Source organism: Prunus dulcis, chromosome 1, assembly GCF_902201215.1.
Source record: "Prunus dulcis chromosome 1, ALMONDv2, whole genome shotgun sequence".
NCBI lineage: Eukaryota > Viridiplantae > Streptophyta > Magnoliopsida > Rosales > Rosaceae > Prunus > Prunus dulcis.
In genome coordinates this window covers 30,816,552-30,842,548 of record NC_047650.1, presented here as the reverse complement: position 1 = coordinate 30,842,548, position 25,997 = coordinate 30,816,552, and the positions used below count along the sequence as shown (strand labels likewise).

The 25,997-nt window shown below is 37.1% G+C and overlaps 4 protein-coding genes across 8 annotated transcripts; 2 read left to right on the top strand and 2 right to left on the bottom strand.

Moving 5' to 3' along the window:
- Window positions 1–247: 247 nt before the first annotated feature.
- Window positions 248–4,150, bottom strand: LOC117614209 (DUF21 domain-containing protein At1g47330). The gene is made up of 12 exons (XM_034342934.1): window positions 3,798–4,150; window positions 3,212–3,288; window positions 3,047–3,130; window positions 2,843–2,956; window positions 2,622–2,708; window positions 2,289–2,428; window positions 2,104–2,191; window positions 1,905–1,978; window positions 1,542–1,732; window positions 1,194–1,417; window positions 980–1,026; window positions 248–737 (listed from the first exon to the last, which is right to left on the bottom strand). Exons 1-12 carry the CDS (start codon window positions 4,123–4,125, stop codon window positions 596–598), a joined length of 1,596 nt encoding a protein of 531 aa, XP_034198825.1. The 5' UTR covers window positions 4,126–4,150; the 3' UTR covers window positions 248–595.
- Window positions 4,151–10,923: 6,773 nt separating this feature from the next.
- On the top strand, window positions 10,924–12,886 carry LOC117614245 (putative S-adenosyl-L-methionine-dependent methyltransferase Mjls_1072). The gene is made up of 2 exons (XM_034342987.1): window positions 10,924–11,645; window positions 12,105–12,886. The coding sequence occupies exons 1-2, from the start codon at window positions 11,003–11,005 to the stop codon at window positions 12,743–12,745; spliced, it is 1,284 nt and encodes a 427-aa protein (XP_034198878.1). The 5' UTR covers window positions 10,924–11,002; the 3' UTR covers window positions 12,746–12,886.
- On the bottom strand, window positions 12,125–15,674 carry LOC117614243. Of its 2 annotated transcripts, XR_004583839.1 has the most exons (7): window positions 15,420–15,674; window positions 15,230–15,337; window positions 15,007–15,137; window positions 14,274–14,374; window positions 13,915–13,974; window positions 13,455–13,699; window positions 12,125–12,852 (listed from the first exon to the last, which is right to left on the bottom strand). XR_004583839.1 is itself a non-coding variant. In XM_034342986.1 (6 exons), the coding sequence occupies exons 1-6, from the start codon at window positions 15,649–15,651 to the stop codon at window positions 13,615–13,617; spliced, it is 717 nt and encodes a 238-aa protein (XP_034198877.1). In that variant the 5' UTR covers window positions 15,652–15,674; the 3' UTR covers window positions 13,418–13,614. The 2 variants fall into 2 exon arrangements, 1 of the variants encoding a protein (XP_034198877.1); XM_034342986.1 differs by lacking the exon at window positions 12,125–12,852 and having other exon boundaries at window positions 13,418–13,699.
- Window positions 15,675–20,621: 4,947 nt separating this feature from the next.
- Window positions 20,622–25,952, top strand: LOC117620569 (5'-nucleotidase domain-containing protein 4). Of its 4 annotated transcripts, XM_034350941.1 has the most exons (19): window positions 21,008–21,124; window positions 21,385–21,469; window positions 21,583–21,723; window positions 21,847–22,169; window positions 22,387–22,464; window positions 22,616–22,836; window positions 22,911–23,003; window positions 23,102–23,185; window positions 23,305–23,421; window positions 23,741–23,846; window positions 23,941–24,000; window positions 24,196–24,249; window positions 24,393–24,450; window positions 24,596–24,672; window positions 24,772–24,842; window positions 24,938–24,998; window positions 25,097–25,156; window positions 25,284–25,346; window positions 25,502–25,743. In XM_034350941.1, the coding sequence occupies exons 4-19, from the start codon at window positions 21,876–21,878 to the stop codon at window positions 25,622–25,624; spliced, it is 1,620 nt and encodes a 539-aa protein (XP_034206832.1). In that variant the 5' UTR covers window positions 21,008–21,124; window positions 21,385–21,469; window positions 21,583–21,723; window positions 21,847–21,875; the 3' UTR covers window positions 25,625–25,743. The 4 variants fall into 4 exon arrangements, with proteins under 4 accessions (XP_034206679.1, XP_034206606.1, XP_034206832.1 ...); XM_034350863.1 differs by lacking the exon at window positions 21,583–21,723; XM_034350715.1 differs by lacking the exons at window positions 21,385–21,469; window positions 21,583–21,723 and having other exon boundaries at window positions 20,827–21,124; window positions 25,502–25,952.
- The last annotated feature ends 45 nt before the right edge of the window (window positions 25,953–25,997 follow it).

The following is a 25,997-nucleotide window of genomic DNA, read 5'->3' as shown; positions in this document are numbered from 1 at the left end:
AATTTATCTTCCTTTCTTGGTCTCACAATCTTCCTCTAGTTTTTCTTCCTTCTTTTTTCCGTTATCTTTTGCAGAAAGCAAACACGTGAACATGAAATACGATTGTCGGGAAAATGTTTTTTAAGTTTTATTATCTTTGAAAAAACATGCTTCGATTTGCACCAAATATAGGTCTCTCCTTGTACGAGTGGGCCTCTTGGATCACGGGCTTGCTGTTAGAACCCTAATCCACTTCCCAAAATGCATAGATCAAATAAATGTTCCGCGCCTGTCATTAATTTCCCTTTTGGTAACACTTCAAGTAGAATTTACATTCAAAAAATAAAAAACAAGGAGAGAGATGTCTTAGCCGTGGGTTTGATCAAACATGGAGTGGAGTCTCTCTTTCTACATAATTAGAGTACCATACTTGTATGTAGTCTTGGTTAATTTTACGTGAGCTTTTAACTAAAATTTGGCTTTTCTGCATCTAAATTTGACTCATACGAGGAAAAAAACAATGACAAATCTCACCGATCCCTCGACATGTCACCTTCAGAACCTTTGATGTGTTGGGGTATGTGAGCTTGTTGGCATGGGACCGATAGTAGCCACCTTAGCAGTCTTGATGTTGAGTAGAACCTGAATCTGTAGGCACTGATGATGTTATCGTTGGAGTGGCAGATGACCCTTCTGGGAGTTCAGGTGAATTCAAGTGAAAATCCTTTTCCTGAGATGCATGCATATTGACCTTAATCCTGCATGTCCAAGAATTATTATCATCTTTCTTTCCAAGCTTTGATAGTGTTCCCAAAGTAGCAGGTATTATCAAAGGGGAATGTGTTCTTCCTTCATTTGCCAAGCAGGGAAGTTTCAGCACTTCTGCTGTCCTGCTCTCTAAGCAGAATGATGGACAAACCCAAACCATGACAGGGCACCGATGATTTAACAGGAAATGCATGGTGCTAATATGTGCAGGTGAAAATCACTTAAATCTTACCTGTTGTGGATATTGACGTACTCATCCGTTTCATCCAATATCTCTTCCTGGCATAAGGAAAAATTTACAATTTGCATCAACATATGCAACAATTATGAATACAAAAATCCAGTATCCATATAATACTTGCAACTTTAGTAAAATTCTGCAGAAACAGATTCAGATACTTATTCCTATAATATATAAATCTAACATGTTCAAACACCACCATTACCTGAAGAAGTTCTTCAATGACATCCTCCATGGTTATTACTCCTACAACCTCTTCATTGTCTGGGAAAACTGGGATAGGAGTATTCTCAATGTCCAGAATACAATGCGAACAACCTCTGTGTCGTTTCTTAAAAGCCGGAGTAGCTGGTGGGCTTTTTTTATTTTGTTGACCTCCGTCACCATTGTCCATTGCTATCTGAGCATTGTTTGAACCCACTTTTCCATCTGGTAATTTCCCAAAAACACAAATTACGTAGTTGAAATGGCAGACATAATAAGAAGCGGCAGTGATATCAGGAATACCCCTTGAGAATGTTGAGGGAAAAAAAAATACAACGTATGCACACACCTTTCTTCAATGAAGCCTCAGATTGGCCTCCTTGCATCTTACAGTCATCCTTAAACACAGATGTTTCACCCTCTTTGCCATTCTTTAATGCTTCCCTTCTCCCATTTAGATCCTTATATACAACAGCAATGTGGCTATGACCCTTCTGAAATTCATTTAGAATATCATACAGAGGTATGTCTTCCGAAACCCTGTGGAACAAATGAAAAGCTCAGTCAAGAATAATCCAGCTCCGGCCCAACAAGAAATAATACACAGATGGTGAAATGAACTATCTCAGGTGTGTGAACCCCTCAAAATCAGAGGAACTCATGTCTTCTATCAGATGACAAAAGAGAAAAAGATAATGTGGTACTATCATACCGAGGAATTCTTCTTATCATCATTTTTCTCAAAGTAACTGCATCTTCTGGATCAATCATCAAGAGATTCTTAACCTGAACGTAGATGAGATTGAACTGATAAGTTTTCGCACAGCCTCACCCTTTTTTTTTTCTCGGTCAGACATGAAGCGTCACTTCAGCTTTGACAAAAGTATATAATCAAGGCAAAATGACATTACCAGAACAAGTCCAATAATATTTTTGGGATTCCCAGCATAAACTGGAACTCTACTATGACCCTTTGTCATTATTGCATTCAGTGTTTCCCTGGAGAGAGAGAGAGAGAGAGAGAGAGAGAGGTTTAGAAGCATGGAAGAATGCATAAGGTATGATAGAGAGAACAAACTGGAATCCACAAACCCACAAAGTAAGAGGTGCATCCAGATCAAGGGAAAATGCGCTTGATATGAGAGTCATGGCATCTTTTGCAGTCTTTTCAGTCAACTGAAGTGCCCCAGCGATGATGGTAGTTTCATCATGTGTTAAATCCCCGCCTTTCCCAGCCTAAATAATAAATCATATGCATATCCGATATTTAATCAGCGAACATGGGAAACAGGAGGACTTTCAGAGAGTTAAAACATAGGTCCGAACATAAAATTTCCTAACATATGCCACTAGACTACTAGTATAGTTCCTAACAATATAGTGCCTAAAGTGAATTTGCTACAAGCCAGAGCTTAGTTGAGTTATATACCTCATTACCATGAAAATCCACAAAAGTCTTTAGCTCTGCTCTCCTTAAAAGGGCGGCATGCCCCTTACCTAACATCCAATCCAGAACCTGCTGACAGAACATATTTAGAATAGAGAAAATAACATGATAGGCTAGCATATATTCAGCTAAGATGCATAACACAACTTGACATACATTTAGAGTCGTGGTAATCATTACGTGAGTTCACATATTAAGATCACCTTACTAATTGGATAAGAAATTGGGAGGAAAATAATAAGAAGAACACGCACGAACGGGGCCATTGTTGCCCCAACAGTCAATCCATAGCGAGTACAGACTGCTTGTGGCAATATCTGAAGTAATGTGAACAAAGAAATAGAAGTGAATATCTTTTGTATGTATATACCTTCTCAAATTAATAATAAGTTATTATAACAACCCACCTCCCCAAACACGAGGATGAGAGTGACTGATATCACAATGGCTGCCCAAGGGGGCACAAGACTGTCTAAGAATACAGGAAGAGCCTAATATCAGAAGAACCGTTAATTGATTAGTAAGAAAACAGAACTGAATGCCAATATAAGGACACAAAATCACGTAGTTACCTCCATCGCCAAGGCGTTGCCAATTAAAAGTGTACAAAGTAGCAGATGCTGATTCTTTACCACTGGATAAATCTTAGCTGCCAAAATCAGACTAGTTTTAGACCTCTAAACATAAACTAGTTTTTGCAGATTCATAGAGTCATCTATTGGTGGTTTGACTTGGTCTACAATCAACTCAGTCATCTAGTACTTTTGCCTAGTGTCCGACATCTTGAAAAACCAATTATATCATTTTCAATCCACAAACCGCTCTTAAAGCCAGGCAAAACTGCTGAACAAGCTACATCTGTTACTTGATCATTTACACCTTCCAACTAAAACCTCCACAGAACCACAATAAGCCCAACTGAGCTAATTGCAGCGAATATTAACACCACCTATCCTTTGAATGGATTCTATAGAGAAATAGTCGTCATCACCGATTAGCTCAGAACCCAGATGATCATAGAAGGCCCAAAGTAACAAGTATTAAATTGCGAAATTCTATGAGTTACTTCGTCTTAAAACTTGAGAGATGAGCTCGAAAAGGCAAGCAAAAAACAATAAAGTAAAAAAACAATGAAATTAAGAGTGAGTATGAGTTTACCGGCGTGCTTGCGATCCTGAGGACGACCGGACTTCATGAGGACCTCGAGGTCCACGAGGCCGAGAGACATGAGGCCCAGCGTCAGCCCAGCCATCATTCCGGCAAAGCACACCAGCCCTATGATGATAAGCACATACAGCCAGAACTTGGTCCCACAACAGATCACCTCCGCAGCCATCTCTGTCGCTTGCTCGTTGGGTTGCTGGAGACTAGACGGAAGACTGAAATTTGTAACGGTGCGTGTGGGTTTTGTCTCTCTTAGGGACCGGATGATTGTCTTGGATAACTTTTTTGCCGGTTCCATTCCCTCGATTTTATCACGACCCATTTTGACCACATTTCTTTTTTCTTACCAGCGCGCTAGTTGAGAATGAAAAAGTCTTGCTGCTCTGTGACCCACTTGGCCCTGTCATCTGTGATTTTACACGATACGCTTACGTGACGTCTGCGTTGAGCGATGATAATTTAATTCGGGAATAGGAATAACCTCGTCAGCCGTGGATTCGAATATGTTAGGTGTATTTGCAGATAATATTACACTATTGGTTTTATTTTTTATTTTTTAAATTAAGAAAAGATAATATGAATAGTTATATTCTATTTATTATCTGATTTTATTTTTAATTTTAATTTCTTTTAATATGAAAAAAATGTGAATTTACTATATTATTCTCATTTAATTAATAATTTTAATTTTTAATATTTAAATTAACTAAAGGCATTTTTTGGTATTTTGAATGTTTCACAATTCTCTACCTTTTACTTTATGGGAGCTGATTTCCTCACTCCTCTTTTCTCCACTCGCACTCCCTTTTGCTTTTTAATACTTTTGAATCAATTTTGTTATTTCTCTTTCCTACTCTATCCTTACCCTATATTAATTTCTTTTTAACTTCATTTTTATATTATTTCTTTTTCTTTATACTTAATTTTCCAACTTACACTCCATTTTCAGTACTAAAAGAAAAAAAATAAATAAAAATTTCTTACTCGATTAAAGGAAAAAAATTACTAAAAATGGAGTGCAAGTTGGAAAATTAAGTATAAAGAAAAAGAACTAATATAAAAGTAAAGTAAAAAGAAATTAATGTAGGATAAGGATATAATAGAAAAAATAAAAAAGATTAAAAAGTATTAAAAAGCAACCAAAAAAAAAAGTAAATGGATAAAAGGGGAGGGGAGAGTAAGGAAATCATATCTCTACTTTATATATAGGACAAACTACAGTAAACCCCCCAACTTATAGGGTCATTTACGAATCCACACTCGATTTTGGAGACATTTACGAGTGCATACTCAACGTCACGAAAAACCTACAATTTGTCCCTTCTGTTAGCGAGATCGTCAGAAAATTCATTATCTGCCTATGTGGCATTTACGGGACCTATTTTTTAATTGACGTGGACTTACAAGTGGACAAATAAATAATAAAAAAATATTTTAATGTTTAAATTATTTTAAAAAATCTCTCTCTCTCTCTCTCTCTCTCTCTCTCTCTCTCTCTCTCTCTCTCTCTCTTTTCCACACCCTCCTCTGTTTGATCTACCCTTACCACCAAAGCTGCGCCTTGACCATCCACGTTAGAGAAGTAACTGTAATAACCCAAACTTTAATTAATATTTAATTAGTAATTTATTAAGAAGAAAAGACAATTTTGCTCTTTGAATAATTTATTAAAGAAAAGTTGATTTTTTGACCGAGATGGAATTTGACAATTCCACACATACCGTTGCGTAGAGCACGACGAAACGAGTTCGTAGAAACGAAGTGGACTTGAATCAGAGCTTTAACAAAGAAAATACGGTTAAAATACTCCGAGGGGCAAAACGATAATTCAAAAAATCAAATTTTACAAAAACCTCACTTCTCTCTCTCTCTCTCTCTCTCTCTCTCTGCGCTCGCAGCGCCCTCCCCCCTCTGTTTGTCTGCCCAGCTGTCGCTTCCAAGAGCCGCCGCCGCCGCCACCACCAGCGACCGGCCTTGAGACCGGTCTTGTTCGAACGGCCTCTTCCTCCTCTTATCATCCCACCCGGTCTCCGTCGCAGTCAGCCACTCCAGCCACCGGAATCTACAAAAAATCGCTCCGGTTTTTCCAAAACTTCAAACCGTTCGTTCTCCCTCATTTCTCCTCCAAATTTGACGAGTAATGTATGAATTTCTACCTATTTTCAATGCTCTAGCTGATGGTTGGGTAGGATTGCATCGATTTTGAACGTAGGTAATTGATTTTCGAATTGGAAATTCGGCCAGTTTTGGGGTCTCGATTCCGGCCACTTCCGGTCAGTTTTTGGAGTAGGTCTAATGGCTCTAAATATGGTGTTATACCTAGGGTAGGAGTTTGGAGTCGTGATTTTGAGATTTTCTTGCGATACGGAATCGCTTTGGACACCAAGCGCCGCCGGCGCGTAAGGCGGCTCGTGGGCGAGGGTAGCGAAGTGGCACTGTATCTCGATGAGATCCTTAGGTTGTCACGAGCACGTAGGAATTCGCGGATCTCAATTTGGGTACCGTTTGAGCCTCGAACGGATTTTACATATTGTGCAATTTTCGGGTTCAATACTGTTGAGCTGTTGGATCGTAATCAGTTTCAGATATATTAATTTATACCATTTTAGGATCGTTTAGGATTCGACGGATCATGAATCGGAGTCCCGAATACTCCAAAATCGCGAACCCTAGGGCTAGGGTTTAGAAATCTTGCGATGGTACAATCGTGATCAATTCGACCGTCCGATTGAGACCAAACCCTCGAGACATGTGTATATTGGAACTTCTAGAGGCTTTCGAATTGCGAGGTCATGGACCCGCGGGTCCCGGGTTGACTTTTTGGGACTTTCGCGGTTTTTGAGTCTCAAGATACTGCTAAACTATCCCAAGTGGAAGGAAAACTTTTATGGCCATAGGAACAACTTTAATTTGACGCACGTACTTTTAGGAGCTGGGGGTCAGGATTTTTAAATTAGTACTATATTGTATTAATAGAATATTATAGTCATTGAATCAAGCACCCGGGCACCAGTTGACCCACAAGAGGGACCTTCAAGAGGTCCAGCGAGCACGGACTACCAGTAAGTGGACTCTTTGTTTTTATAAATGAATTTAAGCAGTTCAGTTACAGTTACAGTATTTGATCTTGAATAAATTTTATTCAAAGATTAGTGTTATAAGCTGTTTTATGCTTTTGAATATTTTATTTTACATGCTGCCGAGTGGAATACCCTTTAACGGATATAAGAAAAGAAATTCTAGTTAATTAGCAGATAAATGGCAGCAGAATTTTAGAGGTTACAGAAATTCAGTTATTCAATAGATTTTCTTCAGAAACTTTATATTTTCCTAAACCACCTTGTACCCAGATATACAAATGTTGGCTTCAGATTAAATGTTGTCTTCAAATTGTATTGGTTGCCTTCGGTTTAGTCAGCATGCTCGACAGTTGCCCCACGAGTTCTTGGTACTCGAACTCATGTGGAGCGAGTAATGCGGATCAGGTGGACTACGGTGTCCTAAATCCTGCGAGTTGCGGTTATGACTGACCTTGTGTCACTGAGACCTGCGAGCACATATCACCCATGGTGATGCACGGAATTGACGAATATAAGGAATTGACGGAAATAAGGGGTACACCTAGGTGTTAGTTTTAAACTATTTTCAATGCCTTAAGAAATTAATGTTGACCATGGGTATGATTGGCTTATATACATGTATAATTATATGAGTGCATTGATTTTAGAAATAAAGAGAATAATTTAGTTTGTATAACTGTTTTTTTAGTGGGGTTAGTATGTTCATATGCTATTTTCTAAACTTTGTTTTTGGGTCCACTTACCCTTTTTAATGTTTTGCGCCCCCAGGCAGTAGGCGTGCACAGGGATCCACCACCGGGCTGTTTTCCACCTTCTGCGCCTTTCTTTTGATGTAGGACTTTTTGTTTTGTAAAAGGATTGACTTCTTTGTAAATTCTTAGTTGTCGCTCTGATAATTTGCCCTAGACTTAGAATGTAACTGTTGGAATGTATATATATATATGCTGTCAGTTAGTTGTGTATATATATATATATATATATATATACTTGTTTGGCATGTGTAAATGTTTTGGTATTGATCCAGTTACAGGGGAGACTCTGCCGATTTTTCGGTATGAGTCAACCTTATTATTTTACTGTGCTTTGTATAGAAGGGCAATTAGGTCATTCGTGCCCGACATTCGCCAGGTGTCGGACACGCACAGGACTGGTGTCACACCCCGGGATCGGCTCCGCCGTAGCACGATATTGTCCGTTTTGGGCCCCCCTCTCTGCCCGCACGATTTTGTTTCTGGGAGCTCACGAGCAACTTCTCAGTGGGTCACCCATCCTGGGATTGTTCTAGCCCCCAACTCGCTTAACTTCAGAGTTCCTACGACTCCAAAGCCAGTGAGCTCCCAAAAGGCCTCGTGCTAGATGGATGCGGGTATGCACATATAAGGCACATCACCCCTTCTCCGTTGGTTGATGTGGGAACTTACAATCTACCCCCCTTAAGGGCCGACGTCCATGTCGGCACACTCGCACCACACAGCAGAGTGGCTCTGATACCAAATTGTTACATCCCGGGATCAACTTCCCCGTAGCACGATATTGTCCGCTTTGGGCCCCCCTCTCTGCCGGCACGGTTTTGTTTCTAGGAGCTCACGAGCAACTTCCCAGTGGGTCACCCATCCTGGGATTGCTCTGGCCTCCAACTCGCTTAACTTCGGAGTTCCTACGACTCCGAAGCCAGTGAGCTCCCAAAAGGCCTCGTGCTAGATGGATGCGGGTGTGTACATATAAGGCACATCACCCCCTCTCCGTTGGTTGATGTGGGATCTTACAACTGGCTCGGATTCCAAAGTGAAATTTGGGTCGGGTCCTGTCGTAATGGTCGTCGAGGAAGTTGACCATAGATTTGACGACGGGGACTGAGTTGGCAGCTGAGTTCGCTGAGTCGTAGAAAGGCATCACGAGTCCCAGTCTTGACGACCAGGGAGAAGAGGTTGGACATGTCATTCGATGGATAACCGACTCGGATGGAGGGTCTGGATACGAAGAAGGTGCCGAGAAATCCCATCAGATTTGGGATAACTGACCTGAAAAATCCCACCAGACTTGGAAAACTGCATGAATCTTATTATTAACAATAACCGCCTAACTGGTGAGATCCCATTTGAACTGTTCAGATGCAGTAATCTTGAATGGATATCACTCACAGGCAAAAAACTAAGTGGCGAAATCCCAAAAGAATTTGGCCTTTGGACAAGACTGGCTATTCTGCAACTTGGGAACAATAGCTTGGGTGGTAGATACCAGGAGAAATGGCCAATTGCAGCAACTTGGTTTGGTTGGATTTGAACAGCAACAGACTCACTGGAGAGATCCCACCTCGATTTGGGAGGCAGCTTGGGGCCAAATCCCTGAGCGGAATTCTCTGTGGCAATACTTTGGTGTTTGTACAGAATATTGGGAATTCTTGTAAAAGAGTAGGAGATTTATTAGAATTTGCCGGAATCTAACCTGAAATGAGATGAAGATTTGGGTTTGGGGGTGGGCGACGGGAGAAGGGTGGCTGAGAGGTTGGGTTAAGTCGAGACAGAGAGAGGGTTAGGTAGGAGAAGATAGAGGAATTTTATAGAAAAAATTATTAATAATTTTTTTAATTAAAATTTGGTCCACGTGGAAGTCCATGTCATAAAAAAAAGTCTCACTTTTGACACGTCAGCATTTAACAGACTCACTAACAGTTTGACTAACGAATGAGGTAAATTGTTGGTTTTCCGTGACGTTGTCATGACAATTAATGAATGTTGCCATGAGGCCACTCACTAGGAATACTAGGGTTTTTTAATTAGTTTTTTAATTAACATAGTATGACATATCAGTTGTCACGTAAGATGATCAGTTAAGATGATCAATGTTGTGTGTACAAATAGAATTACTCTATATATATATATATATATATATATATTATTAACTTGTTTGTCTAATGCAGGCTGCTAACAAACGGTCCTCTCTATGCCACGACTGCCTCCCATTTCCGGCCATTTGTGCTTATACGCGCCAATGCTTTGCTGGCTGTGGACCCAGCCATTTGTAACTTTACTCATCCTGGCCCTACTAAAACACAAAATAGAACCAGAAAGCAAATCAAAATAATATTTTTTTCTGGTTATGTTGTCCTAACCATTTTTATCCCAAATTCTATTAAAAATACTAAAAACTCTATCTTAAAAAAAGGGAGCCAAACCTACATTTCTTTTATTTTCTTTTTTCCGCAGTGGCTCGCTAATAAAGTAACTCTAACTAAAATAAAAATTACATAAAATTCTAAAATAACGGAATTTAAATTTTTATCTCTTGAATTTTTAGCAATTAAATATTTTAATGTTTGAATTTATGTATGTCAAATTTTGTAAATAACATAATTTTATGGTACTTTAAAATTTGTAAAATGACAACTATTTTGATGGAAATTAAACTAGAAAATTTGAAGCTCCAATTTCTCCGATTTTTTCCACACGTCATTTAATAAATTCCGCACTTAAGTTGCCAAACAAGGAAATTGTCAATTTCTCATCTTAAATTTCTGACTTTTAGCTTAATTCCGAATTATTTTCCCTCATCCAAATGGAGGATTATGGTTTTTCATTAATAGGTTCATTCTAACATGACATATTATACAAAAATCCTTAAGAGTCTATTTGGAGAGAAACTCAAAACTAGCCACTTGTTGTCATTGTCATTTTCTAGTTTTAGATTTTTCTCCCCAAATAAGCTCTATATTAATTTTTTTATTTATATCATGTCATGTAAGAACCTAGAGAAATTAACCAGCACGGCTGAAGATCTTTTGTGTGGTGCAAATTTGCAAATTGCGGGGATTTGTTTGGAACCGCGAACAGCCTCACGCCAATTTGCCTTTGTGTGCAACGCAAAGTAAAAGTTGTACCACCAAAAGCTCCAAAGATGATGCCTTCTTGTCGTATGCAAAAAAACCAAACAAACGAGTACTTGTTATATGAGCACGTACTGGGGCTTCCTTTATTAGCCATCTGATATTAGTTTCCTGGGAGCCACTCGCATTAGATAATGTCTTTTTCCGTGGAGCTCTTCCTCGTCAGTCGTCAATTATCAATAAAAGTACTTAGCCTGCTAGTAATAAGCCCATACAGCAAAACAAACGGAAGGCACATGAATTGTGGTAGTCGTGGACTACATTGGTACCTCCCTTTTTCATCCAGGAAAAAATCATCAAAAAAAAAAAAGCTGGATGCGACTTATAACCCATTCTCCTCAAACCCTTGGTTTTTGTGTGTGGCTCTCTTTTCTTATCCCTTATATCACCTGCAACCTTTGATCCCTACACATAGCATGCCATATGTTCTTCATTCCTTTCTATTAGTTTCTCAGTTTCCCTGCACTCTAAAGACCTTTCCTTGCAATCTAAAGACCATGTCAAGTCAAGAAAATGGCTCACCTCAACACCCAACATGGCCGGAGTTCAAGCTTCCTGACTTGCTGTCTACGGACACTGTTCGACAAGTCCATGCAACAATTGAGAATGAATGGGATCCCCTTCAGCGGTCTGCATGCCAAACTGCAGCTGGTAGAGCCTTGTGGAAGCATGTGATTCATGACCCCCTGGCAGACATACTTGCTGGAGAGACGTATCTAAAAAATCTTCACGAGAAGATAAAGAAAGACTGTGTCAACAAAGCAAGAGAAATCTCTGGAGTCATTCTTGCAGTTCGAACCCTCTGGTTTGATTCAAAACTTGAAGCAGCACTTCATTCCTTCAATGACAGAGAAGCACAAGTAGTTCTTCTTGGGGCAGGTTGGTAACTACTCCACCACAATATTTTTTTGTTAACAGCATTTAATGAACCAATGCGGCATGCATCAAGGTGAACTTCGTGCCTACAATGCATGATGTTGGGGCATTTTTTGCTGTAAAGTAGATTTCAAAGCATATGAGTTCTGGGTACTAGATAATCCCAACACTGGATTCGTTGTTTATTTACGTTGCTTTATCACAATCTACTGGGAGAATCCTTGTAGAGCTGTGACCATTTCTAGCAAAACTGATCCCCTTATGCAGGTCAGGAATTATTGGTCATTTGTGTGCTAGCTTTAGGAAACCAGGACAAATTTTTGCACCATGCCCCATCGAGATACTAATTGTAGTGAATATTGAATTATTAATAGCATGTATATGGAATGTAAATTTCCCAAATCTCACGTGTATAGAAAGTAAAAATTCAGCCTAAAATGAAATATGCACTTCTTTTTGTAGGAATGGATGCAAGGGCTTACCGATTGAGTTGCTTGAAGGAAAGCAATGTGTTCGAAGTTGATTTTCCTGAAGTCCTGCAAATTAAAGCCACTCTTCTGCAAGCAGCGATGGATTCTACAAACGATCACCAGTATCTAACGATGACAGCAAAATCCATAACCAGAGTGGCGGCTGATATCAGAGGCAATGACTGGCTCGAAAAACTTCAAATATCAGGGTTTGTGCCAGAGAGGAACACAGTGTGGGTTCTGGAAGGCATCCTCTACTACTTATCCCACTCTGAGGCCACACAAGTACTTGAAATCATAGTAGACAAGTGCTCGCTTACTAACACAGTGCTCTTGGCAGATTTTATGAACAAACCATCAACCAGTCTCTCCAGTTCCATCTTCCATTTCTACAGCGATTGGCCTGATCATCTCCTGCCATCTCTTGGCTTTTCTTACGTTAAACTTTCACAAATTGGTGATCCAGATGCTCATTTTGGGCTCATGCACGATCCCTTAAATCTGTTCAACAAGCTCCGCAGCTTGCCTAGGTCAGTATATACCCACCCAGATGATGGAACACCATGTTGTCGCTTGTATTTGGTTGAGGCTTCTGGTTCACCAAAGCAAACTATTCCATCGATGGCCAGCTGATGTTCACTAAATATCTCCAACTAGCTGCGCAGCTTATGTAGGTCAGTACAAACACAGCCAGATGATGGAACACTTCGCTGCCAGTTGGTGTAGCAACATCTGATTACCTATTAGACCACTCCACAGGGACCAACAGGTCATTTATAATTTGATACCACAAGTGTCAACTCAAAATTAAAGCAGCATAGGAGTAGGCATCAATATTTGTGGTACTGTCGAAGGAAAATATATTCCATTGGAATGAGAACTCAAATGACTTTGAGATGTCTGACAATTTCATTAGCAAACAAATATATACATATTCAGTTGTTCAATTATGTTAGGCAAATTATCAACAATGCTCACCGACAATTGGTAACCTTCAGTATGCAAAGTACACAAATTTATAAGTGTGCATTTTGCTTCATTTCAAGCCAGACAGTTAGTTTGTGGATTGGTTTTCACCATTAGATTGAACTGAATGACTAGAATGACTTAAGATGTGACGAAATGTACATTTCTACAGAGCTACTTGCATCCCATTCTGATAACAACGACCAGAATGATATTTCTACAATGAGAAACCGAGACTGCAACACGAAGACTTCGCAACAAAACTAGCATTTACTTTCTTTTTTCTCTTTCTTTTGGTTGGACCAGAACTAGCATTTACTTACTTCAATAATGATACTAAATTAAAAGGATCTATCTTATAGGAAAAAGAACGCACCAAAATAAGGTCAAAGAACATGACAGAGGAAAAATCAAGACACCAAACAGAAAGAGCAAAGAGAGATTTCTGAATCTGGAATAAACATGCGTCTGCAGAATTTCAAACATGACATCCACAAGATAGTTTTGTTCTGCAAGGAAAACAAAATACATATTGGTCAAGCTTCAAGGCAGTCCTTAATTCCCTGCTCAAATTTGTCTAGGGATGATATGGTATCCATGAGAGAATCTGCAACCTTCTTTCTGCAGCCCAACAAAAAAATTAGTCTGATAGAAAAATGAATGGTTACTACTACAACTTGGTGCCTATTAACCCAAACAGGTTACTCACAAAATTCCATCTAAGGGTAAAGAGTGAGACAAAGCTGAAAGTAAATAAACTTCCACATGCAATTCCTATAGCATGTTTTCAAGAAAATTCTCCCTTGCCCATGTTTATCTTGACAAGACAGACATACCTTTCAGAGGCAAATTGAACGTCAGTCTCATTTACCAGAACATTAAGAGAAGTGAATGATCTGCAATACAATAAGCAATGGAAAACAGAAACAAAAATGAAAATGTTAGAAATAATACAACAATTCTATAGAGAAACAGTAAATTTGATAACCAGGGTATAATATTTGATGAAATGAAGAATGCTTTATCCATTAATCTTTTTGCCAGAGGAAAAAAAAAACCAGGGTATGGACAACCAAACATATATGCACACAAAAAAAAACATGTCTTTTTTTGGTAATCCTGACCATGAAAATATGTCAGACATAAAATGTACACCAGCCTGGAGAATACAGGCAAGGAACACTGGCTTGGCTACCTTATAAGATCATTTAGCATGGATTCAGCTTCCAATTTTACAGGATCCTTATCACCAAGCAACGACGCCGCATTCTTTACAACCAGACGGAATGTGCAAACCTGTGAAATAAATGAATTTGGACAATAAATTTATAGCTAATATGAGGTCAATTAGCAAAAGTTCAACAGATTCATTATCCTACAACAAGATGCTTTCAATGTCATGCAAAATAGTCTTAAAAATTCCTTCAAATTAGCATCATATGCTGCCTAGCAATGTTCGACAAATCGCTAGGCAGCCGGCAGGGGCCTAGCGCCTAGAGGAGTAATCAGGGCCTAGGCGGACGCCTAGGCTTTTCTTTAAAAGAAATTTATTTTGTACTACAAATTATAAATTTATACCAAAATCATGCAAAATAAAAGGATATATAGATTATAAAGTACCATAATTGATATAAAACATAGGGAAAAAGTTAAGCATAAAGCAAATAATAGTACTACAAAGAAAAATACTTGAAATGAGAGGCAGCGTGAGGTAGGTTTTCTTTAAAGTCAGGAAAAAAAAAATTCTACAAAATATAGGACCCGCCGCCTAGGCCCATTTTTCGAACACGTCCTTAGAAGCCTCACCATGAGTACAGTTTTTATCGTAACAAGCTAAACAGTTTACCGTATGCACTAATTAGAAATTAAGAGCGGCGTAATCACTCAGATTAAATAAAAGACAATGAGAAGGGTGTGAAATGCCGAACCTCAACCCCTGTATTGGCTTGAAATGCAACAAATGAATTCCTGTCTTCTGGAACGCAATCCCTCGCAGCAGATTTAAATAGTCTCTGAACCTCCTCTATTTCTTCATTTGTACTATTAGAATCGGTAGCCGCTGTAAAAACAACCAAATTAACACCAGTGAGGGATATATGAAAAAATACACTATTTGTGTATAGATTTATATATATTGATTGAGAGAGAGACTGAGTATTCGATGAGCAGTGAGGAGGCTCTCTCTAGAGGCGTCAATTGGGGCCAAGAGGAACCTGGAGGCCTTCTTCTTCTGTTCTCGGAGCCAATCCTTTGGTCCTGCTGCGCAAAGATGGACAAATTAGGGTTTCGACAGCAAATGACTAGAAAAGTAAATGAAGAAACCAAAATGATGCGTGCTAACAAATGCCGAAGGAGAGTCCGAATGCCGGGTCGGGTCGCGAAAGAGAAGGAATTAGAGCGATGAAGGAGAGCAAAGCAACGTCTCTGCGACTGTGTAAGAAGTTTGGAATTTCATGGTTGGAGGAGAAGTTGTGATTTGAAATTGGGGGTTTTGGTTTTGGAGGGAACGATGAAATGGCAGTTACAGTGGATGATGAGGAGCTTGAGATAAGGCGGTGCCCAGCAAGTGCCATAGTTCTTGCGTTTCGGTTTCTTACTTTTGTGACGACGTAAGGCGAGGGTGAGTCAGCGCGCTATACAACTAGACGTTTTGCACTTCTGACGTGGCGGGATACTATTAGCCAGAACAAATTAATTAAAAATAATCCACTTTATTTGTATTGTAAATGGGCTTCAAGGGGAGTTTTAAGTTTACTGGGCTAGAAACATTTAGGCTTAGTTGGTCTTGGGCTTTTCGTCCCCTATGTAAATTTTATAAATAAATACAAAAAATATTTTTTCAGCTCAATTATTCTCACTAGCCTTTTTGCAAGCGTTTCCGCACCTGCCTGGGAGAGGTTTTCTTTATAAAAAAAAATTATATTTATTTAAGAATTAAAACATATAATTGGTAGTTGTGTTCCATAAACATATAATACATTATATGATTTTTCTTTTAATTTTATTTTTTTAAAAATGAAAAAAGTTTCAATTTACTATATTATCCTCATTTAATTAATAATTTCAATTCTTCATGTTTGCATTAACCAATGACATTTTTTGGTATTTTGAATGTTTTACTATTCTATGCCTTTTGCTATACATATACTAGCCTTAGGCTTTTTTAAAAAAAAATTTTAATTTATTTTAGATTTAAAAAAGATAATAGGTAGTTGTGTTCCATAAAAATATGATCAATTATCTAATTTTTATTTTTATTTTTATTTTTTTAATATGAAAAATATGAATTTACCATATTACCCTCATTTAATTAATAATTTTAATTATTAATATTTGCATTAACCAAAGGCAGTATTTTGAATGTTTCATCATTCTCTCCTTTTTGCTTTATATATATATATATATATTTTTTTACATCCAAAGGTGAGTGACCACAAATCTCTTGAACATTTATAGTCCAAGAGATCGTGACTGTATAGATATATAAATAGAAATCTATAGATAGATATAGGTAAAATGAGATCCTAATTTTTAAAAAAAAATTTATATAAGTCTCAAACATACGACTGGTCGTTGCTGCACATTGAGTGTGATAGTGAACAGAATCAATAAATTAAATAAATAAAAGATAATTTTAGGCGTTAGCTGTTGGGCTTGAATTTGTTTGTTTTTTGGGAGAAGGCGTGCACGTGTTCCTTGTTATGGTTTCGTGGGTATGCGTCGTCCTACGTGGACTCACTGTGCAGGTTTTTTGTGAAAATTACTCGAGAGAGAGAGAGAGAGAGAGAGAGAGAGAAAGAGAGAGAGAGAGATTGCAATGGGAGCCACAGCTGAGTTGACGCATCAATCAATTGTTTTAGTTTTGGACGCATGCGGATGTGGAGTGCATTTTTTATGTGATGCCCACCAGATTTCTAGTAAAACCCATCCAGCATGTTGAGTAACTTTACATATTTAATTATTTTTTTAATAAGATTGGGTCATTAAAAAAGTGGGTTTAGCTAGTCTTGGAGATGCTCTAAAAAAATTCACCAAAATTCGTTTTTTAAAAAATATTGTGTCCATTAATATTTGAATTTATAATTTATTTCAATAACTGGAGGATTAGGTGTTACTAGACCGAATAATTAGTGGTATCAAATTTCTTATTTGTATATAGGGAAATTTATATAAATATTATATGAACTTTTACTTATGTATACTGTTATCACCTGAATTTTTAATTTTAACTATTAATTATCTAAACTTTATAAAGTGTTACAATTAACCACTTATGTCTAACTCTGTTAAAATTTCCAATAAGCTCCCATTGAAGGTAATTTATTATTCTCAGGCGAAGGGAAAGAACAAGCAACGAAACTGTAATAGGAAATGGGGGGCAACGAAACTTCTTTGATCCTTTTCCCTTGTTATGTATTCAGATAAATTCAGGTATGACAAATCAATGAAATGCTCAAATAAGCATTATTAAATCAAGTCGTATATGATATTTTTGAAAATAATTTTGTCAATTCACTATAACTATATTATAAATTTAAAACAAAAATAAAACAAAACAAATTATTCGGGGACCTCCACAATCCCTTCTAAGTTCCAACACCTTTCTCCCCCACTGCCCAGCAACCCAATCCCCACCCTCAGCATGGATAACTCCCCTCCCTACTCCATATCTCTCTCTCCACCGAATTCAATTTTAACATGGTTATGTATGCATGAGTTTTTTTTTGAAAATTTTATTATATCCCTAGACTTCAATAAATTAGTACGTAAGATTATTAATCACAACCAAACACTTTTATACAACCAACATATTTATACCTTGAGAGAGCTACCAAGTTCTTCATCAATGTGGTAATGATTTTATCTTATGAGTAGATTTGACACACTAAATATGGAGATTTTTTATATAAAAAAACCCATTGTTTATGGGGAAAATTGCACATGCACACAAACGGAGAATTACATAAACTCATATTCTTTTTTAATTCACCATGATTTCCTCTCTTGGGAAGAGATATATATAGAGTTTCCATTGGGGAATCCCTCAAATAAGTTTATTTGAGATACACTCTTGTAGGGCCCACTCTACATTGTCTTTCACCAATCCAAACTATCTATTTTGTAGATAATCATTCAAATATCATTTCTACAAAAAATCACTTGAATCCAATATTATTTGACCACTCAATTGAGTTATTAAAATTTTAGTACTTTCTTGAAGCACATTGTTCATTGATTTTGTATGATACAATTGGATGTCAAAACAATTTCTGATTCATATAATTTTTTGCAAGGATGATTTATGAATATAAACTTAAAAAAATAGATGGTTTGGATTGTTGAAAGGGTGTCATCAAATAAAATAATAATTCAAACCATCTATTTGTTGAAAGGATTGCGAAACCATCAAACCATCTATTCTTGTCATCAAATAAAATAAAATAATAATTTATTTGAAGGATCCCTCTATAAAAAGGGATTATATATATATATATATATATATATATGCGGAGGGTGAGGGTTGGCAGACCTAGGAATTTGTAAGCCGATGTGCAATTTTGGCAAGGATTTAAATATAAAAAAACAAGTGCTCTGCACAACAACACAACGCAGTGCAACAGCAAACGGACTTCGTTTAAGCTTTTCTTAAAACACCTAGAGCGCACTTCCTAGATTGAGTTGAGGTGCAATATGCAACACCTATAATGATTTTTCCGGCGAAAGGAGGTGGGTCTGTCATTGGCTGCTGGACAATGGAGGAGAAATGTGGAAAGGGGTGGTTGGATAATTCGGTTGGTTTGTTTTTAAATTATATTACACATGTGACTTGACTTAATGGAAATGTTAACAGAGTTAGACGTATGTGGTAAATTATAACACATTATAAAGTTAAGATAGTTAATAATATAAATTAAAAGTTCACGTGGTAACTGTGCACAATGCCTAAAAATTCATGTGATATTTATGTAAATTCTCCTTCTATATCATTCTCATCAATGTACATGAATGAAATTTTGACTCAGTATACTATAAAATTTCATTAAGTGATTAGTTTATAACCGGCACAAGTACCGGTTTGTGGACTTTATAACTTGCCTAAACTGAAGAAAAAAATTAATATATATATATATATATATATAATAGCATTTCATTTCATTTTAACTTGGCACAAATACTCTTATTATTTTCTTCTAAATGTATGATAAATTAAATCCATTTCTTAGATCACCTTCTAACCTTAAATTCTTATTTGACTTTCCTTTTCTCTTGTGTGGTCGCCTCCTCCACCCAATTTATAAAATCAACGCATATCACGGTGTGCATCTTAACATCACCATTTTCACGTTCTTCACTCTCATCTATCTTATTTTAGTCCAAATTTCTCATCCCAACCTCTTTATTTGATTTATCAAGCCTCCAACTCTCATGGATTCTCTAATCTCCATCGTATTATTTAGCATTTCCTCGATACTTTCGTTGATTTTGGTGCCCTGGCTTCGTCAGGGAGGGGTATTTCATCATCGACAAAAGACGTGTGATGGTCTTTACATTCCTAATGGGACAATGCTTGCCAGGTATTTACACTCAGCGAAAGACATGGCATTGATAAATTATGTTTGGCATGTGGAAGAAGTATTGAAGGAGCGTGATGATTTCCAAACATGTTTTAGGCTACACCGTGGATTGTCAACTCCCTAACAAGCAAAGAATATGATGAATCCTAAACTTCGAATATGCAAAATTATAAGTTACGTAATTATAAATTTTCGGATGCTTAAAATAAGAAAATTATCATGAGCAAAGAAGTCGTCTTCAAAGAGGTAATTTATAGTTTATGAATGTTAAACAATTGGTTGTAGTTTGAGAAATACTTGGACCGATATCTCCTTATTACTCCCTCGTTAGGCAAAAGAGGCAATACATACATTTAGTCAAAATAATTGCCTAAATTATTATGTCTCATTTTTTCCTTCTAAGATCATCCACAATGATACTCTCTATTTCTTAGCTAAAATTTAACTAAAAATATAAGAAAATTATTTTAAGAGCTCTTTAAAAAATTTCAACTATAACCATACTTCCTAATTTGGAGAGTCATAAATGCTATAACTTTTTTTTGATTGGTCCATCTATATTAAAAAAGAAAATAAAAAATAGTTAGTATTAAATAAAGGTTTGAAATACTCATTAAATAAAGCAGCATTAAATTATAGGAAGCCGTTAGGAGTCATTTCTCTTTCCTCAGATTTAGGAGTTCCTAGATGACTCTCTATTTTAGGAGGTGGATAGAGAGCGTGGTTGGAGTTGCATTTTTACGATTTCTTCATAAAATTTGTTTAAAAAGGTGATTTAGGAAGTCCATTATAAATGCTCTAATTTTATAGTCACGGAATTTGGTCACCAAATAACTTGACAGTATATGCCCAAAGAAAAACAACAAAAAGGAACAATTTTGGATAAATAAATAAAATTTAAAATAATAGAAAGAACATTATCTCACGCTCTTTTTCTGTTTCTCTCTCTCTCTCTCTCTCTCTCTCTCTCTCCACCCCAATATTACGTGGCACAGCATCTTAATCCATGAACAATTTCCCACCACTCCCACCACCGCCGTTTCACATCACTGAAACGGAAACAACCAACTCATCAGCTCTCTCACTCAGCGTCGTCCCGTCCCAAGGAGTTTAATTCCCTTCTTTCTTCCTCACTTCCCAATGTAGTGGGCGAATAATAATCCCAACTTCCATATGTTCCTTGCTCCAACACTTCCACTGCAATTTCCTAATCCCATCGCCATTGGCATCTCCCCTAATATTCCCGAATCCGATTCTCTCTCACTTCCTCCTCATCCTCTCCCCAAATGCCTATTTAAATCAATCATGCGAATTCCCAAGAAACCCGCTTCCTTCTGCCTCGCTTTGTTTTCACCTGACCTCTCCACTTCCCCTTCCTCTCTCTCTCCCCCCTTTCGCTTCACTTCCGCCATTCTCAGGAAATCAGATCGCTCCCGCTCTCCTGGAAAAAGAAAAGGCATTCATACCGTAGGTTCGTGTTTGCTCATGACCTCTTTTTCCTTTTTCTTTCTCGTTTCGTTCTGAGCTGAACCAGTTGTGTAACTGATAAGTGTGAATTTGAGGTGTGGTTAAGCTCTTGGTTGATTGTTGTTTTTTGCTTCTTAGTTGTCGACGTGAAACTTTTTGGGAGTTAGTAGTAGGTAGATAGGGCTATAAGTACTGGGTTGTGTTGTGTGGGGGGTATGTACTGAGAGCACAGAGCTTTTCTTTAATTGAGAATTGGATTTTTAGGTGTCTCTTGGAGCGTAGCTTGGAGGATTCTTAGAGTTGGAACTTAGCCTGGTGCACTGTGCTGCTCTTTTGTTTGGCACTTCAGGTAAGATGTCTGGGTTCTTTGATTATAGGAAATAGGGTCTATTCTTTTTCTTATTTATCTTCATTTTCTGTAAGAAAGAAAACGAGTTTTAGTTTGGGAAGTTTTCAAAATAGGTCAAGTAAAGAACGAGGGATAATGGGGACTCTCCTTTACTTTGATTCTTGAACACACGACAGCTTTGTGAAATATCGCAACTGCCCCTTTCAGTCACAGTGTTTGCATGTCTATGATGTTTTATGTATGACGCCTTCTAAGTAAGTACTGTATTTAGTCATAATCTATAATATAGTAGTACCTCATTTAGTTAAATGCAAATATGATCATTCTCAGTCACCATTAGAAGCTCTAAATTTTGCTCTACTGCTAAACTTTGTCAGGAAGTAGTCAATTGCATGCCAGCTATTCAATGGAAAAAGGCTACGAGACTGCTGTAGGAGGTGACAACTCTTCACGTTTTTCACATATGGGTTCCAGTGATGGTGGTCAACAGCCATGTGTATGGTCATCTCCCCAAGGAGGATGTAAAATTGACATAAGAAAGCAGATTTTCTGCAACAGATCGTTGAATATGAAGAGTATTCTTGCAGTAGGGTTTGATATGGATTATACATTGGCACAATACAAGCCAGAAACCTTTGAGTCTCTTGCATATGATGGAACTATCCGGAAATTGGTGTATGATTTAGGATACCCACGTGAGGTTTGTCTGTTTTATCATATGTTCCTTCCGTTTCAGGAAGAAATTGATGTTGCTGACATTTAACATACTCAATCATTTTGGTTTCATATTTCAAATAACCCAGTAATGTTTTCTTTGTTATGTGCCATTTTTTTAAACACTTAGCAAACATTTTTTTACTACCTTTCCAGAATAAGCAATACCTAGTATGCTGATTAATAATAATTACCTGATGTAGTTGCTAGATTGGTCCTTTGATTGGACATATATGGTCAGAGGCTTGGTGCTGGATAAGAAAAGAGGAAACATCTTGAAGGTAATCCGGTTGATTGATTGAATTTTTTTGTTGTTGTTGCAGATTATGTGTTTTGATGTTTGTTTTTTGTCAGTCCAAGTTAGGTTGGATTTCTGTTCTTTCTTGCTTACATGAATCTATGCGTGAAATATTTGTAATTATGGTTGTGCAGATGGATCGGCATAAGTATGTGAAAGTTGCCTACCATGGATTCAAAGAGTTGTCTAAGGAAGATAAAGTTGGCACCTATGGAAATACCTTAATACGGGATTCCTTTGATGAGCCTGATTATGCTCTCATTGATACCCTCTTTTCTTTAGCTGAAGCTTACCTATTTGCTCAATTGGTAGACTTTAAAGACAAAAATCTGGAAAAAATTCCGAAGGGTGCCGAGTAAGAATACGACTTGCTATATGGATGATAAACTTCTGCTATATCGATATTTATTCTGTTATTTTCCTTTTCAGTTACTCTGTTATGTATAAGGATGTTCGAGCTGCAGTTGATTTGTGCCACCGTGATGGAACTTTAAAGCAAATGGTAGCAAAAGACCCTAAAAGGTAAGGATAAACATTATTTATTAGTTTCACATAATAATAATCTATCCATAATGGAAAGTAAAACAATCTTACTTGGTCTGCATGCTTATTGATACAAGGTATATTAATGAAGATACAACCATAGTTCCCATGCTCAAAATGCTGAGAGATTCTGGCCGTGCTACTTTCTTGGTGACAAACAGGTATTTTTGCTTCTTTTAAGTTTCAATTTTAAGTTTAACTTAATTTGAAAATATTTCATATATTATTGCTGATAATTGATAATCACACTTATTTATTTTTTTTAAATTACTTCTTACAGTTTATGGGACTACACGAACATAGTAATGAATTTCCTCTGTGGGTCACGCACATTAGATGGTAGTAGAAAATGCAATTTTGACTGGCTTCAATACTTTGATGTTGTCATCACTGGCAGGTCATGTTTTTTCCTTTTCCTCAAATCTTACCTAGTTATTGTTCTTTAGCACTATATTACCATTCAATTTATTAAGTCTTCAATTGAAGAATGCTATTGTAGATTTCAATTGCTATACCCTTTGACGTACTATAGCTTTTTTGATTTATGTTGTTTGTACTCGTGTTCATAATCATTTAAATCATGGTCCTCCATTTCGTCCTATCCTAGGCCATTTCATTTTTCACTTCCACACTGATATAAGTTACTAAATACAGTTTAGCATCTATATCCTAGTTACTTTCTTTATACTAACCATTGAAAGCTGTTGCCTATACAGTGCAAAGCCAAGCTTCTTCCATGAAGGTAATCGTGCTAATCTGTTTGAGGTTGATCATGAGTCTGGGATGCTACTTAATACTGATAATGGTTCTCCTATGGCTCAGGTTGGTATGCTAGTTTTGTTAGTTCATGTCTAGCACATTATGTATTCCCTTGTTTTATCTAGTTTTAATAATTAATTTTTATTTTTATAAAAAGGTTGGAAGTTCTTCACCTAGATTATCACTGAAGGGAGTTGAGGCTTGTAGAGTTTTTCAGGTACTCTTCTAAATATATCTAGTGCATCATAGAACCATATAAAGAGCTTTATCTGAATTGCTTTAAATGAATTCACTACCATCTTTGTCTTCTGTATAAAAGTATTCCATTTTATTTTATTTTTTGCTGATTAATTACTATGTTCCTTTTGTTTTTTTTTTAATCCGAGTAAAAATGCCTTTGGCCTTGTTTCAGGGAGGCAGTGTTGGTCATCTTCATAAACTGCTTTCAATTGAGTCAAGTTCACAGGTGAACTATTCTTTCCTGAAGCTGTAGGGAATTTCATTATAGATGGTTGACATTTTCTTTTGCTTTGATTATTGAGATCAATGCTGTGTCGTCCCATTTTGAAGTTGGATGCTTGGGTCTAATACCTTGCACATTTTTAGTAGGTTCTCTATGTTGGTGATCATATATATGGAGATATTTTGCGCAGCAAAAAGGTTCTTGGTATTAAATCTTCTAATTTCCCTTCTTTTTGATATTCAGTTATCTTATGTGTCAACTTTTTAGACAATGTATATTTTCTCTTTCTTTTATTTTCTTTCTCCTAATGTGATTGTCTTTGTCCCCTTTTTTTTGTCTTTATGAGCAGGGTGGAGAACAATGCTTGTTGTTCCAGAGCTAGAGAGGGAGGTCGAACTCCTATGGGAATTGAGAGATACACGCAAGGTCTTTTTTAAACTTCGTGTTAAACTGCTTTAATTATGGGAAGTTTCATAATCAAAAAGCGTTGGTAGAATGTAACTTCCATGCAATGGTTTCATACAGCAACTTCGAAAGTTGAGGAATGAACGCGATCTCATTGAAGACAAAATACATCATTTAAAGTGGTCTCTGAAGTCAGTATCTATCTAGATGGCCATATTGCTTTTCTTTTTCCTTTTTTTTCCTTTTTGGGGAAATATTTACACAGAAGTGAGGTTTCCTTGTTCAGATTTGAAGATACCAGTGCTGACGAGAAGCAAAAACTATCTTCTGAATACAATGCTTTGGAGGTTAGGCTGTTAACCTGTGAAGCTAAATTGATTTCAGTCACTTAAATATGTGGTTGTGGATCTTGTATTAATTATTCCTTAATGGTTTAATTTTATAGTCTGAAAGAGATCGAGTTCGGATCACTCATCAAGATGCACAACGAGAATGTCACAAAATGGTAGTGATTCTCTTGTACAACACGAACCTTGCTTCCTAGTTCCTGGGCTTTAGTCCAGTGTCATGTAATTCTGTTGAATTTGGTATCAAGAATTTTGAATTTTTAGTTTGCTTGCCTATAACTGCAGTTTCACAAGATTTGGGGACAACTCATGAAGACTGGTTATCAGAACTCTCGCTTTGCTCATCAGGTGAGGTGTAACCTTGCCTTTGCATTATGCGAAATAAAAATCGTTGAACATTGACTTTTTAAAAATAGATAAATTCTTTTTAACCTTCATCCCTTCTCATAAATTGGATTTCATTTTTGGAATATTGCTCTCAATCTTGGGTTTTCGTAATGCAGGTTGAGAGATTTGCCTGCCTTTATACCAGCCAAGTTTCCAACTTGAGCCTCTACTCCCCAGACAAATACTACAGACCCAGTGAAGACTACATGCCCCATGAATTCGATATTATTCCCTTGTGAAACATTTTGAGAAGACGAAGAAGAGGCAAGCATTTTAGGGAGGAGCATAGTTAGTTGTTCGGCTTTGGGAAGCATCAAAACAGGGCTTGTACAAAGCTTATTTCCCCCCATAAATGATTTGCTTCAATAGAATTAACTGTAAATCAGTGCTTAAGCAATGTACTTTCGTTGCCCCCAAAGTGGTACAAACTATTTTCGACCGTTAAGGTGGTGATTGCTGTGGATGCCTAGTTTCTTGCGTTTTACAACTAAATATCAATTTCACTTGGAATATTTTATATTATTTCCAGGTGATGTATCGTTGATTAATGATTAATGATTTTTTTTATTTTTTCTTCAAATTTTGACGACTGAAATTTGATTTCTGGTCAGG

Excerpts from the sequence above, each read along its gene's own strand:
- LOC117614245 (XM_034342987.1), top strand. The coding sequence starts at position 11,003 with ATGAATTGTGGTAGTCGTGGACTACATTGGTACCTCCCTTTTTCATCC. Across the intron at positions 11,646-12,104 it reads AGTAGTTCTTCTTGGGGCAG|GAATGGATGCAAGGGCTTAC; the intron begins GTTGGTAACTAC and ends TTCTTTTTGTAG.
- LOC117614243 (XM_034342986.1), bottom strand. The coding sequence starts at position 15,651 with ATGGCACTTGCTGGGCACCGCCTTATCTCAAGCTCCTCATCATCCACT. Across the intron at positions 15,338-15,419 it reads CGGACTCTCCTTCGGCATTT|CAGGACCAAAGGATTGGCTC; the intron begins GTTAGCACGCAT and ends ATCTTTGCGCAG. Across the intron at positions 15,138-15,229 it reads CACTGCTCATCGAATACTCA|CGGCTACCGATTCTAATAGT; the intron begins GTCTCTCTCTCA and ends TTGTTTTTACAG.
- LOC117614209 (XM_034342934.1), bottom strand. The coding sequence starts at position 4,125 with ATGGGTCGTGATAAAATCGAGGGAATGGAACCGGCAAAAAAGTTATCC. Across the intron at positions 3,289-3,797 it reads TCAGGATCGCAAGCACGCCG|CTAAGATTTATCCAGTGGTA; the intron begins GTAAACTCATAC and ends TGATTTTGGCAG. Across the intron at positions 1,027-1,193 it reads TCATTGAAGAACTTCTTCAG|GAAGAGATATTGGATGAAAC; the intron begins GTAATGGTGGTG and ends TCCTTATGCCAG.
- LOC117620569 (XM_034350715.1), top strand. The coding sequence starts at position 20,827 with ATGTTCCTTGCTCCAACACTTCCACTGCAATTTCCTAATCCCATCGCC. Across the intron at positions 24,999-25,096 it reads CTGAATACAATGCTTTGGAG|TCTGAAAGAGATCGAGTTCG; the intron begins GTTAGGCTGTTA and ends TTAATTTTATAG. Across the intron at positions 25,347-25,501 it reads ACTCTCGCTTTGCTCATCAG|GTTGAGAGATTTGCCTGCCT; the intron begins GTGAGGTGTAAC and ends TTCGTAATGCAG.